This window comes from Metarhizium brunneum, chromosome 6, assembly GCF_013426205.1.
Source record: "Metarhizium brunneum chromosome 6, complete sequence".
NCBI lineage: Eukaryota > Fungi > Ascomycota > Sordariomycetes > Hypocreales > Clavicipitaceae > Metarhizium > Metarhizium brunneum.
In genome coordinates this window covers 1,154,769-1,169,493 of record NC_089427.1, presented here as the reverse complement: position 1 = coordinate 1,169,493, position 14,725 = coordinate 1,154,769, and the positions used below count along the sequence as shown (strand labels likewise).

At 51.9% G+C, this 14,725-nt stretch overlaps 3 protein-coding genes across 3 annotated transcripts; 2 read left to right on the top strand and 1 right to left on the bottom strand.

Annotated features, from left to right (window-relative positions):
* Nucleotides 1-352: 352 nt before the first annotated feature.
* On the top strand, nt 353-1,743 carry YPS1 (Aspartic proteinase 3; the record flags this gene model as incomplete). Its single annotated transcript, XM_066131521.1, has 4 exons — nt 353-791; nt 841-934; nt 1,001-1,314; nt 1,391-1,743. 4 exons carry the CDS (start codon nt 353-355, stop codon nt 1,741-1,743), a joined length of 1,200 nt encoding a protein of 399 aa, XP_065987588.1.
* A 1,053-nt stretch (nt 1,744-2,796) lies between these two features.
* On the top strand, nt 2,797-4,380 carry Khk (Ketohexokinase; the record flags this gene model as incomplete). Its single annotated transcript, XM_014691154.2, has 6 exons — nt 2,797-2,846; nt 2,914-3,412; nt 3,484-3,642; nt 3,802-3,857; nt 3,935-4,048; nt 4,209-4,380. 6 exons carry the CDS (start codon nt 2,797-2,799, stop codon nt 4,378-4,380), a joined length of 1,050 nt encoding a protein of 349 aa, XP_014546640.2.
* Nucleotides 4,381-12,195: 7,815 nt separating this feature from the next.
* Nucleotides 12,196-12,345, bottom strand: G6M90_00g096980 (uncharacterized protein; the record flags this gene model as incomplete). Its single annotated transcript, XM_066131520.1, has 1 exon — nt 12,196-12,345. One exon carries the CDS (start codon nt 12,343-12,345, stop codon nt 12,196-12,198), a length of 150 nt encoding a protein of 49 aa, XP_065987554.1.
* Between the last annotated feature and the right edge of the window lie 2,380 nt (nt 12,346-14,725).

The window sequence follows — 14,725 nt, the reverse complement described above, 5'->3', positions numbered from 1 at the left end:
CGAATTTCCTGCGTCAGGGCATAAGGAGCATAATATCCTACTATGTGTATAAGCCATGACAACGTAATTCCAAGTCTGCCGAGCAAATGTATTCTCTTCCTTGCTCTGCATGACTAGATATGTCTTTCGCCTGAAAATGCCTATTCATGCAAAATAACATGGGCCGTATATGCGCAGCTACATCTAGAGTGGTAAATTGGGGCCATACATGAGTATAATATATCTATTCATCTTTATACCTCTATACAAAGTAAAGACTGCTCTACAACGTGGCAATTGCTCTGACCCTTGACTTTTGAGTCACCCAGCGATCCTCCCCGTCTGCCGAATCTATATGCAATCCTCTAGCGTCATGTATTTCCACCGTGCCAGTCTACCCCTTCTGGGGGCCCTGTCCCTCTCGGCTCGAGCTGCTCCTCAGTCGGAGGATCTGACTGCCCAGAGGCCTGGAATCATACAGCTGTCTCTCAAAGCTCCGAGAGCGAGGGACAAGCGCCAAGTCGATATTGACCTGACGTACACTTCCAATTTCAAGTACGATGTAGAGTTTTCTCTTGGCACACCCGGCCAGAAAATTGTCGGCAGCTTCGACACCGGCTCTGTATACATATGGGTAAGAGAGAAAGCAGAAGCTTCAGTCAACACCGCCGTCGCCGGGGCTCGTTCCTACTTCGACAAAAGTAGCAGCTCGACTCTTGTACGTACAGGGGAATCAAAGACAACCGGGTACAATATCGGCGGTAATTCGTCCCATCAAATCGACCTGTACCGGGATAACATGTCTCTAGGTGGTGAGTGATTTTCGTTTGCGACGGCATTTGTCGCCCCTGTAGATTGGAGATGGCGGCGTCCTTCTCGGCGGCGTCAACCGGAAGAAGTTCTGGGGTCGTCTCGGGAAGCAGAAAATGACTGTGCACCCCTTCCACGGCAAGGAGTAGGTCCAACGCCAAAACCCAAGCTTCAAGTGTTTGATGCGACTCGGGCTAATTTATACCCAAAGCTACGTCATCTCCTTTAACGAGGTCTCTGCTACGGCTGAGAACGGGTCGAAATCTAGTTTAAGTCGATCTGATGAGGGCATTCCTGCACTACTCGATACCGGCACTCTTCTGAATAAGTTTCCGCCCTCTGTTTTCCAGTCAATTTTAAAGAGATTTCCTGGCGCTAAACCCATGAACAAGTACCCGCTCTACATCGTTGATTGCTCACTCCGTGATGTCAATGCCTCGATCGACCTTGCCTTTGGCAAAACAACTATCAAGATGCCATATAGCAACTTCATCCTCTCGATTGAGAAACCCGAGTGCGTTCTTGGTATGAGGGAGTCTAAAAGTGACTGCGACGTATACTTCTCTCGTCCTTGGAGAGCCAGACGCTTATATACCTCTAGTACACACAGTGCTCGGCCAAGTGTTTATGCGCGGCGCCTACATAGTCATGGATCAAGACAACTCGGAGGTCTATCTGGCCAACGCCGTGAGCTGCGGTTCCGAACCGGTAGCTATCGACAAGGACGTTTCCGCTATATCTTCTCTCACCGGGAAGTGCCAGCCCCCCGTCGTGGAACAGAATCTTTTGCCGTGGAAAAGGCCTGGCATAGATGCTGAGAATTGTGTGGATGCGGCAAGCGAAGACGTTTGTGGGACAGCCGAATACTGTAGGATCTTCCCAGGCGCATTTGGCAGCGACTTTGAGACGGAAGATGACTGCCTTGCCGCTCATGAAATTCCACTCGATGATTGAAGGCGCAGACGAGGGCTAGAGACTTGTGTTGTTTGGAAGAATAAACGTTGCTTGTTGGTAAAGTGCATCTTGTCGAACACGTTGTGCAATGCACCACACTCGATGACGTAGATGATTGCAAACGCTCTCCAATGTTCCAATTGTCGTCTTGTCAAGGAAAACCAACGAGAACCACCACAACTCGCATTAAATTCTCCATGTCCCGCAGACCGCATTGGGCTTTTCTGGTGTCGGTGTCGCATCGCGTGGTGGTGTGTCAGGGGTCAGGAGTGCGGAACATGTCTCACGCCCAGCCGACGGAAAATTTGGGAATATTGAATCTCACCTGGGCGAGAAACCGCCAGGCATTACACAATGGGCGAGCAACTGCGAACATCGAAGAATTGAGGCCGACGGGTGGCAGCGCCTAGGTTCGTGGGGACCCACCAATGTACTCTGCACAGTATGAATATCTAGTCACATGGACACTTCTGGGGTTACTGGCACTGTATAGGCGTACATTTCTCAACTGCATTTTATTTGACAACTAGACAGTCCTGCCTATTGAGAGAATACAGTGCTTTTTGCTCTACTATGTCTTTCTCTATGCGTATTATAGCTGTTTGCCCTACCTATAAATCGTTCGCTTGGAGGATTTCAAAAATTCAAGAGGGCCCCGGAGCGTAATGACCGTCTTCCCCGTCACGGCCCAGCTTCCTCCGGGCGGTCCTTGCACCCCATGGCAGCCCAGTTCCCCCTGCCCGCCTTGTTTCAACCCGCGCCGCCACCGGCGAATTATCAACAGATGAAGATGCGACGAGTAAACTGCACAAATCGCCCGGATGTGAACCATCACCAACCGTTGTTTCACGACAACATGTCAAACAAAAACTGACGCCGGGCAGACGCATGAGTAGTACCATTACAGCTCGGCAAAACCATGGATCGATCAGCATTTCAGCAAAACCACACCCCCCCTTGTGTTTCCCGCACTCAACCTCAGTGCCGCAGGTCGAGCATCAATTCATACATACGCCACGCCATGCAACACCATCCAAGACTAAGACTGCAAAAATGAAGCATCTCATCCTTGTTGGAGCATGCTACCTAGACACAATCCTTAGGCAAGTCATCCCTGCGCATGCGCCACTTTGGCACGCACGCGCGGCATACTACTGACCTGCCCTGCAGCGTGCCTCACTTCCCCCAAGAAGACGCCAAGCTCCGCGCGACAAATCTCACGATCCGCAGGGGAGGCAACTGCCCGAACTCACTCGAGGTGCTCCAGCAGCTCGTTACAGACAATGACAATACGCAACTGCACCTCGTGTCGTGTCTGCCGCGCCGGGATGCCCCCAGCACCAGGAGAATCATCTCGTCATTCGGGCCTGACACCAGAGTCGATTTCCGGCACTGCATATATAGGGAGGGGTATACGGAGGCTGCGAGCAGCTACATCATCAAAAGCCAGCAGAGCAATAGCCGCACCATCGTGAATTACAACCATTTGCCGGAAATGACGTGCCATGAGTTTGCCCAAGTGGTGGACGGCTTTGATGGGCATGAGCCGACATTGTGGCACTTCGAGGTGAGCGCTGCATTTGCCTTTCTCTTTCGGCTACTGAATCTGGCGCTGCGAGGCCGTCATTTGGTACTTTGGTACTATCCCGACGTGCGACAGCCTTCTCTGGTCTGTGATTTATCTTCGAGGCAGAGGAATTGTGACTGATGACTTTGGCTTGCTTTTTGTCCGCGGCACAGGGCCGCATCCCGGAGACTACCCTCGCATGCATGCGTCTGCTCCGACAGAAGCTGCCCGAAGCAAACATCAGCGTCGAGGTTGAGAAGCCCGGTAGAGAGGGACTATCACAACTCGCCCAAGAAGCCGATGTTGTCTTTTATTCTCGGGTGTGGGCAGAGGTAAGGATTCCATCACTTATTACGCGCAGTCTTGACAATTTGTACTCGGTCCCTCCCTCGTCGTCTCATCTATTCCTCCTTTTCTTGTGCCCTCGCCTCACTGAGACAGGATGCCTAGAACAGCCATGCTCATGACTAATGTACAATGCGTAATGCTAGAGCCGAGGACACAGGTCTGCCACAGCATGTCTCACAAAAGAACGCCGCCATCAAGGGTAGGTGACACCTGCCGTAACTCTCCTTTTTTTTGGTCTCTTCCTTTCCAACGATTTGACTGACATGACATGCACAGATCACTCGGATTGTGCACTTGGGGTGCAGACGGGGCGACTATCATGTCTCAGGCAACCGGAGCCTGTCTTCACTGCCCCGTGGAGAGCGAGTCTGGCCAAATTTCCGTTGTAGAGTGAGTCCCCAACCCAGCAAGCTTTTGCAGAGACACTCATTGGACATCAGAGGCTTGGAGGAGACCGACTCTCTGCAAAGGCAGGAAACGCCTAGATTTGCGCCATGACGGCGGTAACAACATGGCTAACTGTATACCACCTTGGCCCTTTACTTCACAGTCCTGTCGGCGCTGGCGATACATTCATTGCCGGAATGCTTCTCAGCTTGATACGCAACGACTGGCCCTTGTCGGATATCGGCAAAGCAGCATCATTTGCTGTAAGGCTAGCAACCTTGAAAGTCCAGAGAGAAGGTTTCGGAGGACTTGGGCTGGATATTGCGTCACGATAGTCAGTTCCCGCCAATCTCTTAGGTCCTTTTTGTCACTTCCGCTGGCAAAGGAGGCCGCCGACAGCCAGACAAGACGCGGGTTCATTCTGACGGCCATTTGTTTCTGCCGTGTTCTATTGCAAAAGAAAGAAGCCAGGCCAGTCACAGGAGTTTGCCTGACTAGAGTGAGGCATCCGGAACAGTTGCTTGCTTACCTATCAGAACGTGTAAGACACAAAAGCTTTCAATCAGGATATGGAAATGGCGTTGTACGTCATTGAAGCTCAGTCCCCCTTGGATCGGATTTGCTTTCCCAATCGACTCTTACCAGTGGCCACATATATTGCCCAGCCCACAGACGGCGGCAGCCGTCAAAGAGTCACTCGTTCGCGGCAGCATTGGTCAGGACAGTCGGTATCGGCGCACGGTTTTCCGAGCCCAAAGAACTGATAATGCGTCGAGGTAACGGGCAAATACGCCGTCCAAGGCGGGTGATGAGCGGTCGCTTCTTGGGGGCGCCAGAGTTCTGGTGCTGCCAGCAGACTCGGTACTGCCAGGCCATTTCCCATGCAGCGTGACTCTCCAGCAAGTGAAGATCAACATATTCAACCCGGGATCAAGCCCTGCAGCATGGCAGACACAAGCACGAGCAAATCATCACCCATCAAGCAGGCGACTAATGGCCTTTTGTCTGGTAGAGCGACTTCATTCTGCATGTTATGGAACTTGGCTGGGTGTCAGATTCCACCAGGTCGAAGAGTCTTGGCGAGGGACGGGACATCAGCCCCCGGTAATACGTAGTCCTGTCCACGAGGCTGAGTGAGTCCAAGGAACATCTGCTGTGGGGCTATTCTTGATGGGAGAGTTGTCTCAGTTGCGAGAAACCGAAGTTTTCATCCAGCTACCCAGGGAATATGCCTCAGGCGAGAGCAGCCCCGTCAATACTTATGTCGATCCTATTACTCATTGTGCTTGTTCGTTGGCAGTGACTCCCTTATTCGTCTGTGGCAATGTTGCACGTACATACACACTGACCCGAGGGCCAGCCCGTCGCAAAACACCACCTGGATCGATGTGTGCGGCCTTTTCATCACAGGCCAGAGAGACTCGGATGCCGGTGCATGTACTCTGTAGGGGCGCTGGGGTCTTGGGGGTGTTCCCTGTCGACGGCGGAGCTACATAAATATTGTAAAATGTTCCATCTTGAGATTGACCAACAGTTTTCCACAACGATGGGAGGGGGTAGTGCGACAGCCGGATACGTTTTTCTTTGGTCGACGCTGAAAAAGGTGGCTGAAAGTTGTGTAATAAAGGTACCTAATGTATTAGCTTTTTTTCCACAAATGTTATTTGCAGGCCCGGAGAAGCTACATGGAACCCTGTACTTGGAGAAGAGAGGGTATGTGACGCCAACATGGCACATGAGATCCCCAAGCGACCGCATGGAGCCGTTGCGGACAACTCGATGTTGGCTGCGCCGGCTACGGCGGTTGCAGCTGGAACAGGCGCTTCCCGGTGCCTGATACCGCGATTTCCGGTGGCATTAATGCTTTCCGTAAAGAGGCCCCTCGGGGCGATTTACCACACAGGTCAAGTCACTGCATGCAAAGTCTCGACAAGGGGGCGAAATGCCGACTCGCAGCCCCTACTACTCCGTGCTCCGTACTGACTCCGTACTCGGTATTGGTTCCAGATTGCCCATTGCGGAAAGAATGCTCGAGCTCGAGGGGTAATTTAACACTTGACAGCATGCCAATCATGTCAAGTTCTTCTGCACACCTTCGGTTAGCGGGAACGAAGAGTCAGTCCCTAGCAATGGAGTCTGGGAGCAAACGTGTAAAGCATGTCCATACAACGGAAAGCCTTGATGCAGGAAAGCAAATAGTTTGCCCATGTCAAGACCGGACAGGCATTTTCTCCCATGATGCCCATGTTGGAAAGAAAGGGGCGTGCGCATTGCCTGGTCCGGCCCAGACTCGAAGGCTGCCGCCGCAGATTATGACAATAATGCATCGGTTTGTGAGCTCAAGGGAGCAGCTGATCAAGTCAAGTTACGACCGATATTCTACCGCGCAGAGACATGGTGAGGAACGGGTAAAGTTCAAAGCGTCTTGTTCCAACAATAGGCAGGCCATAATCTAAGGTTTTTGGAGTTGGGGGCGTGTGCGTCTGGGAGAAAGAGCCGAGGGGTTCGGAGTGCACTCTCGAGTTCCAGCATCGTTTCCCCTTCCAGCACACCCAAGCCCTGTGGCCCCCTCGGCTCTTGCTTATTTTTCTGCTAATAGGTACTGGACATCGAGGCTCAAGGCTGGAACCGCAAAGATGGCCTGTGAATCTGGAAAGGTGGTGTGGGGTTTGAGCGTAGCCTTTGCTCACTGCCTCGACTTGTGACTGCGCATGTACGTACGTATTACGGAGTACAATACTCCGTACTCCGTGCTATGCGCCCAGCTCTGTCATGTACTTAAGTACCTAGGTACTTACTTGGGTGAAATTGGAAAGCGACATCAGCTTCTGTCCCTTCAGCTGTCTCAGATGTACGTATGTACATCCATGTCCAGGCATCATCGTGCACGCGGCGTTGAGTCCCAAAAGACACCCTTAGCAGCTCCGCCATTAGAAGCACACGAGTAGTTATCATGATGCCCTGGGCTGAGCGAACGGCATGAATCATGTGCATCTCCAGGATCTGAAGGCAACCTGGCTCAATGTTTCTCCCACCAGGGGACACCAGGAATTAGGACCATGTACATACATATGTATCATACCTAGTAGACTACTGGCGCCAATTTTTTATACAAGTATTCAGACTCACCAAATTTGTTTTCCTCCTCCAGGAGCCCCGCCAATACACTTTTTTAATTACTAGTCGCCGTGGACGGAGTGCAGCGTGTGCCAAATGCCTGCTCTCGCGACCACATGTCATTTCTGATGAGAGATCAGCGATCCTCGGTGCCTCAAGAAAAAGGCCGCCGTTGGTGGTGTTGCCTTGACGGAGCACCCCTTGCTGCATACCAGGGCTGCTGTTGTGTCTCGGCAAAAACAGGAGAGCGCCACAGCCAGCCCAACGTAAGGAGTTAAAGTAGTAGTACGGAGTATACGTACCTGGGTATGTTGTATGTTCATACTAGTATTTGCAGAACTCTTGTTTGTCGTGAAACGCCTGCATTTCTCGTTGGCGTCCGTGTACCTCTTCCAAGATGTCACCACACATGCATTATGAGGCTAGTGCAGGCTGCATAGCATGCTGATGATAAACCCGCCAGACGCAGACATGCTCCCGCAACGCTTCGGGAAATGGCACTCTGGCAGATTACCATCCACAGAGCGTCCTGTTTTGCTGACCGCGTAATCAGACAACACATGTTGAGAAACAACCATCTGGCCCACAAGCTTTGGGGGCAGCTTTGGACTCGACGTGACTCTGTAAACGGAGATCGAGGCACATATTGTTGCCCGCTTGGACAGAAATACACGAGTTTTCGCCCAGAAACTAAGTGCATAATATGGACAAGGCCCGTTTACTTCGGGTGTCACCAGCGTATTGAGGGACAGATACCACGACGTCTCGAATTCCATTCACCTCTCGTAAGAGACACCACGATATTCCGGGTTATTGGTTCAGGTGATACCGATCGGCGGCGATATTAGTCGAGTTTGTTTATGCCAGCGTGTCTTTTCTGCCTGTCTTCCTATCAGATAATGGAAACACCGTCATGAGGTATCGTACAATGCAATACACGTAGCCATAACCGACCTCCATGATGACCGAGAAAGGACGTCACTGGTATCGCAAAACTTGTAATCTTCCAACAGATTCACAAGACAGCAAAGAGCTGGTGCACGTAGTTTTTTTTAAAGACAATCAGCACAGCGCGAGCAGGCGAATTCTGTGTTCATCCCGTTTGCGATCGAGTGGTTACAAGTCCTGACTTAAGTAACACGATGTTCTAACCGTACTCCAAGACCATTTCTGCCAAAGAGTGCGTGGGAGAAATATATCGAACTGTGGCTCGTCTGAATTGGTGACAATAAGCCCCGATAGATCTCATTTGCCTTTCGACGAAAAAGAAAAAAAGAAAAAAAAAAAAGCAAAGCCGGCGAGTTACCGGTATCGTCGTGGTACGACCAAGGTATTGTGTTTGATCGGCGTGTTTTTCAGCAGGACGGTAGTACGATTGTTTTGAGAACCAACAACCATGTACAACTTGAATTCTCCCGTCGGTATAATGCAATCCCTGTATGTAGGGAATGAAGGAAGCGTTCTTTAACTTCTGTAACCTGATGGGGCTTACGTACATGCCAAGTATCAATATTGACCTCCGTTGGAAAGACGATCTTACCCTTGGGTGAGACAGTGTCGCCTCACTGTAGTTGGCCATTGTGTAGTAGGTAACCTGCTAGAGAGAGAGTTTTATAAAGGAGAGCCCGTGAAAACATCACTATTGTGAGCCTTATGCTATCCTGGCCGATTCCGCATCATCAGGCTTGTGAATAGTACCCGTTTTGACTGAGACCTTGAGCATCGGCCAACAGTGTCGCGTCATCCTCAATGAACGAGGGGACAATGTCTAATTGGACATGCTTCTATGTATTACGTATGTACAATCAGACACTGACCCTGCAGCAGCTTTCGTGGCGTTCTACATGTCGTTCTGGGTCTGGGGAATGGCGGTTTCTGTTTGGGTAACCAAAAAGAGTTAATAGGCCCGGCGCCTGAACGGTTGGTGGGTGTGTTGCAGTGGCTTTGAGAGTGACAAAAGCTAATGGATGATGTAGTCTTCGAGTACAATAGCCGATTGGCATAAGTGCATAAAGACAGTGTCTGCATCTTTGTCGGTGGACTCCGTGCTCCGTGACCTTGTGATTGACAAGCATGAGGTAAAAGGAGGGTAGGAGCAGAGCGAAGCTTGGCAATGAAAAGATACTACCGCAGAATGCTCCGTCCTCAGTGGATTGGTATAGCTTACTCCGTGATAAGATTCAGAGAGGGTTTGGTTGTTGTGGTGGCCAGGATTGACGATGCGAAATTGGGATATGTCTGGTACTTTAGAAGACCGCTGGCTGCCCGTATTTTCAGACGGAGCGAGTTCTGATTCGAGGAGAGTGGACCGCGGCGGAAAGCTAACTTTTTGCACACCCTAGGTTTGGGGAAGTTGCTTGTGGTGTTGCCCGCTTGCCGTCTGTGAGGATCGAGAGGTGAATCGAGAGGGTCAACTGGTCTAGCTGATTTATGACCTGGATGAGTCTGAAAGGTTTAGTTTAGCGAGGGTGCAAAGGGCATGAAGGGGGGCCGCTGCAGATGAGTCGACGTAAAGGACATTTGCGTACTGCGTACATGGTCTGGACAGAATTAGGACTCGGTTCATCAGTGCGTGTTCCGTACTTACAACATCGAGTGGAAGTTGAGTGGTAGACCGGGGGGGCGTGGGCGTGGCATGCGAACTTTAGAGTGTGGTGCACAAGGGGCCGCGGACGGGGAGATGGCTGACGAACGCATGGATGACTGGGCTGGAATGAGCAGCAAGACGATGGACTGTGTTGTGTGTGATATGTGTGATGTGTGATGTGTGATGTGTGGTGGGTGTGTATCGTGTCGTGGGCAGTGACGGTGGGAAGTGGAGGATCGGATGGAGTCAATCTGGTGCTGGCGCAGCCAGATGGTTGACGACAGGCAAGGCATGTCGGGTCAGATGGCGCCTGGCTGCACACAAACTTAGAACCTTGGGGCCCTGGAGCCATGGCGCTAGAAGTTGAGGAGCTCCAAGTGCCCCCCGTTGCCCACAGGCTTGCTGCGTCCCACGAGACGCCAGCCAGTTCAACGCCCATGTACTATTGACTCCCTCCTAGCCCATGTATGCACCTAGCACTCGACCCAGGTGCCACATTCATTCTCCATGCCAAGGCACTGACCCCTAGTTTCAATGGCCTCGGATTGCCTGGGACTCTAGGGCGGTCCTCTGAGTTCTGTTGAAAGGCTGGTAGTAGGTGGACCGCAGAATCCGCTAGCATGGCGCCTGCCCAGCTGCAGAGAAATTTCACCGCCGCAACTTCCCTGGGTAGTTCTACAGAGTCCAATACGGAGTAACGTGGGAAATCCGTGCAAGTGCTCAAGCGTCCAACAGGGTGATTAATGAAAACACAGTCCCCGGCCCGCGTGTGACCTGTGCTTGCTGATGTCGAGCACTTCCGGATCCGTCTACTAGTACTGGTACTTGGACACATCCATGCTGGCCTTGTGGGAAATACGATGCAGGACAATGCAGTCCAAAAGCCATCCATAAAAGGCGGACGTGGAACCTGTGACACTGACCAGCGGGGTCTCACTGGCCCCGTCCCAAGTTGGTTCGCCTCTCCCCCTAATAAATCAAGGCTGATAGAAGGCCATAGCCGGGTCGCAATAAAGCTGACAGGATGGATGGCCACATCTACTCCGTACGTTTGCCAGCCAACCCAGCCAACCCAGCCAGCCAATCTGCGGATCAATGATTTTGAGGTCGTGGCAGCAGTACTCCGTCGTGGCACTAGTGGATGCGACCCGACTCAGCGAGCAATCAGACATCCCATTCCTCCGTTTCGGGCTACTCCATAGAGAGTCCGGCAGAGTTTGGCTGTCTGGTTCAGTAATACTCCTCCATACAACACCAAGAAGCGACTTGGGACGCCGAACAGGGCTAAGGCGCCTCGATCCTGACCTGGCGCACGGAGTGCCACCGCAGCGATGGCTCAGGAGGCGAATATGTCACGATACTGTGATGGCTAGCACGAGAGAACTTTGAAGCTTTAGATGAGTACGCAGTACTACTCCGTAGGAACTCGAAAAGTACTGCATGCAGACGGTCTCCGTACGGCACCTAGCCCCTGCTCCCCGTCCTACGGACCGTTGTTATTACTCGCATCACTTGACCATTAGAATGCCCAAGCATCACGGATTTCCAGGTCTGTATCAAGCGCCGAAACTTGTCTGGTTCAAATGATCACCGCCTGCCGTGTCAACGCCAACGCCAATGCCGGCAGCCTGGTGAAGCAGCCAACCAAACCACAGCTATCCAGCCCATTTCGGAACTCACGTCTTCGTCTGCGCAACTACCGCCACTTCAGCATCTTGGTATTGACTAGACCAGACGGCCGGCCAATGTCCTGTCACACTTTGGCCTACAACATGCCTTCGTGCTGCTCGTGAGCACCACTCACCACGGAACTTGGCAAGCAAGCACTGCTGCCACCTTTTTTTTTTGGCTCCCAGCAACAATAGTGGAGACAATTCCCCACGGGCAAAGCCCGAATACACTTGTGCACCCAGCACTGGCCAGCAGCCCCTCCATCGCTGCACAAATATTATGCCGGCTAACACGAAGTACGGAGTACACGAAGAGTATTGAGCCGGCGACTGGCGCTTGTGGGTGGCTTGAAGGAGGGATAATATGGGACAGCCCGCAGTCGCACCTTCCCACGCATCATCGTCCTAGTCCACCAAACACCTACGACGCGCACCCAGGCTTTCCCACCTCCAGCCTCAACGCAACACCGTGTACAGAATAAGCCCACGCGCAACCAAATACGCAATCTCCTCATCCTTTTCCGAGTCTTCATACAACACTCCGGCGCCGCAGCAACCCCCCGGCGCCATTCCACTTTTCATCCTTCTAGCATGAGTTAGCCAACCACATTTTGCCAGCCAGCCTCCGGTCGCCCATGCTTCCCGTTGCCTCATAACAAAGCAAGATTATCTTTCAAGGCTAATGCCTGGTAGTAACTCCGTACCTCAATATCAGACCGGGGCTTTGCCAACTGCCTCGCCAACAACCTGAACATGGAGTATGGCGTACACCAGAATCAGTCAGGCGCGGTTTCGCCGACACAAGTCTGCCAATCTGCGGCTTGACGCCCCTGGCGCCCCTCCAACCCAGCCGAGAGGAATGACCCGTGCTCGAATCCCAGCAGTAGTAATAGCTGGCTGTCCTGCGTCTTACCAGTTTGCATCATCTTGACCCACAAGACTCCTTGCCGTCCCTTTGTATGATGAACATGAGCAGGCCGACACCATCACAGGCACCACCGCATTCTTTCTTTTACTCGTGGCCTGGGGCCAACATAGCAGACTGATCCATATGGTCGCGGCTCTCTCGATTCGCAATACATACTCCCTACTGTGCCACGTCAGATGACCACCCGACGCTCCCGTATAAGATAATACATTTTCTCTTTGAGCCCAAGAGATTGACTGTCTTGCCAGCAAGCGTATACCCCCTCTTTTGTCGATGACGCTTCATCAATGTCACAACCTAGCCATTCCGTTGCCACTAATCATTGTGCTTCCGGGCCCGGGCTCGCGGCGGAACGGAGGACCCTTGTGGATGCTGATCGGTGCTGACGGTGGTGGAGGTGGGACGACCATGTATCCGCCTTCCGCCGTGTGTGGCACAGCCTTCTCATCCTTGGCACAATATCAAATACTGGTACGTACATACATATGTATCAATCGGTAATCAATCACCCACAGCTGGTTTCGGAAACTCGAGCTATTGCCATTGGCATCTGTGGTATGGGTCCTATGGCTGCAGACTCGGTCAATGCGACGCAAGAGACATTTTTTTGTTGATGTCACAACATGGTTAGATTGCTCCAGCATTGTTGAGATGCTTGGCTCAGCTGCCTATCAATGCCATGAAGGCCTCAACGATATCTTGATGTCATGCTTCGGATCATGATGCCCCATCCGAAGCCTACTCTTCCTCGCCGTTTCACCTGGGCTCACAGTAGCGCCTGATATTCAGACTGTTATCGTTCACTCAGTACTTTGACAAAGTTTGTATGAGCAAGCCACTCTGTCCGCTCCGCCGTGGCAGCAGCGAGCCTATGATTGCGACATTGGCCGCACAGTGGTATGGTTGTGTGCATAGAGGCGTGCCAGGAACTCTCGTGCTGTACCACGCAGACACACAATTACTGGACGACAGACCCGGAAGACGTTTTTGTACTGCAGCGGTTTATCTATTCATCTACTTCTTATTGGAAACATGTGGATATTTCTACGGGATGGAAAAAACCACATCATCATGGGTGCCAGCTACCGAGTTGGCCGAATGCCCTGTATATGCTATGCAGTCATACGAGTTATTATCTCAATACATGTCCAAGGTGAGGATCAGTCCGCTCTACCCGCTTGGCTAACCTTCTAGCAATTGAGCGGATATGGTCTGTTCGGGTCTCCGCTTTGTGGCAGCCAACTTCAGCCCCGGGTTGATGTCTCTGACGAATGAAGAGGTGGGGTCAAACTGTCGAGAGAAACCGAGCCAGCATCTAGGTACAAGAATTGTTGCCATCCCTGGGTACAGCAGGCTAGCGCGACCCTACGCTATCCTGGTATTCCCGGTCGCTAATAATGTCTCTTTCCAGATCTGTGGCTAGTATCGTTGATTCTCCTTGATTTGCTTCATGTTGTGCCGGCTGTGCTCTGTAAAGTTTTGGCTGCATAGCCCCAACAGGCACATCCACACACCCCGGGACGACCAACAGTTTTTGCTGCGTTACTACTGCAGGTGTGACCGAGCACATATCGGGCTTGAATACGTGCCCGTTCAAGAATTCAGGATGAAGGCGGCCGGGGTGGAGTCTACAATTGCACGCAGCCTGCCCTCCCGAGCCTCATCTATTCATGCAGAGCAAAGAAAAGAAGCGTATTTGTTGTGCGGAGGAGCCCCAGGGTTAAAATCCTTGGTTGTATCGCCGAGGGCTGCAGTCGACTTTCATTGCCATGGAATTGCTCCTAAACGCGGCCTATGTACTAGTATCCAAGAACAGAGCTACTAGTAGTACACATGGTTATTATCAGTGGCGTGCAGTGGTTTGCCTGCTGACGTCTGGATTTCTTTGGCGACAGATGTGTGAGCCTGATCCGCAGACCCCCCACGCCTGGCCATAGCCGACATGTCCCTAACTGGTGACCAGGTACAGTTTTGCACCCAAGGGTATATTTAAAACAAGCCAGTGATCCAGGACTCCCTTACTGGATCGACCCACCTGATTCCGTGAGCCTCAGCCGGCCTCTCGTGATGTGCAATTCACACAGCGCTGTTGGGAGACGTGAATCACATTTTCTGGCATGTGCCACCAGTTGATCCTCTCTACATACATAGACTCGTCCTTGAGCTCCTATTGCAACTACTAGTACTGCTTTCCACTTTCTGGCCGTGACGATGGATTTGGCTCGAACCTTGTCGCCGTCACCCTTTCAAGCGAGCGCCACTATGAGGCCATCTACCTGCAAAGCCGTCCCTTCAGTCAAAAACTGGGACCTCTATTTTGTCGTGACTCACTTCCGGATGTTTTCGAGAGCTTGCAGGGTAGTATTTTTGGCACTTGA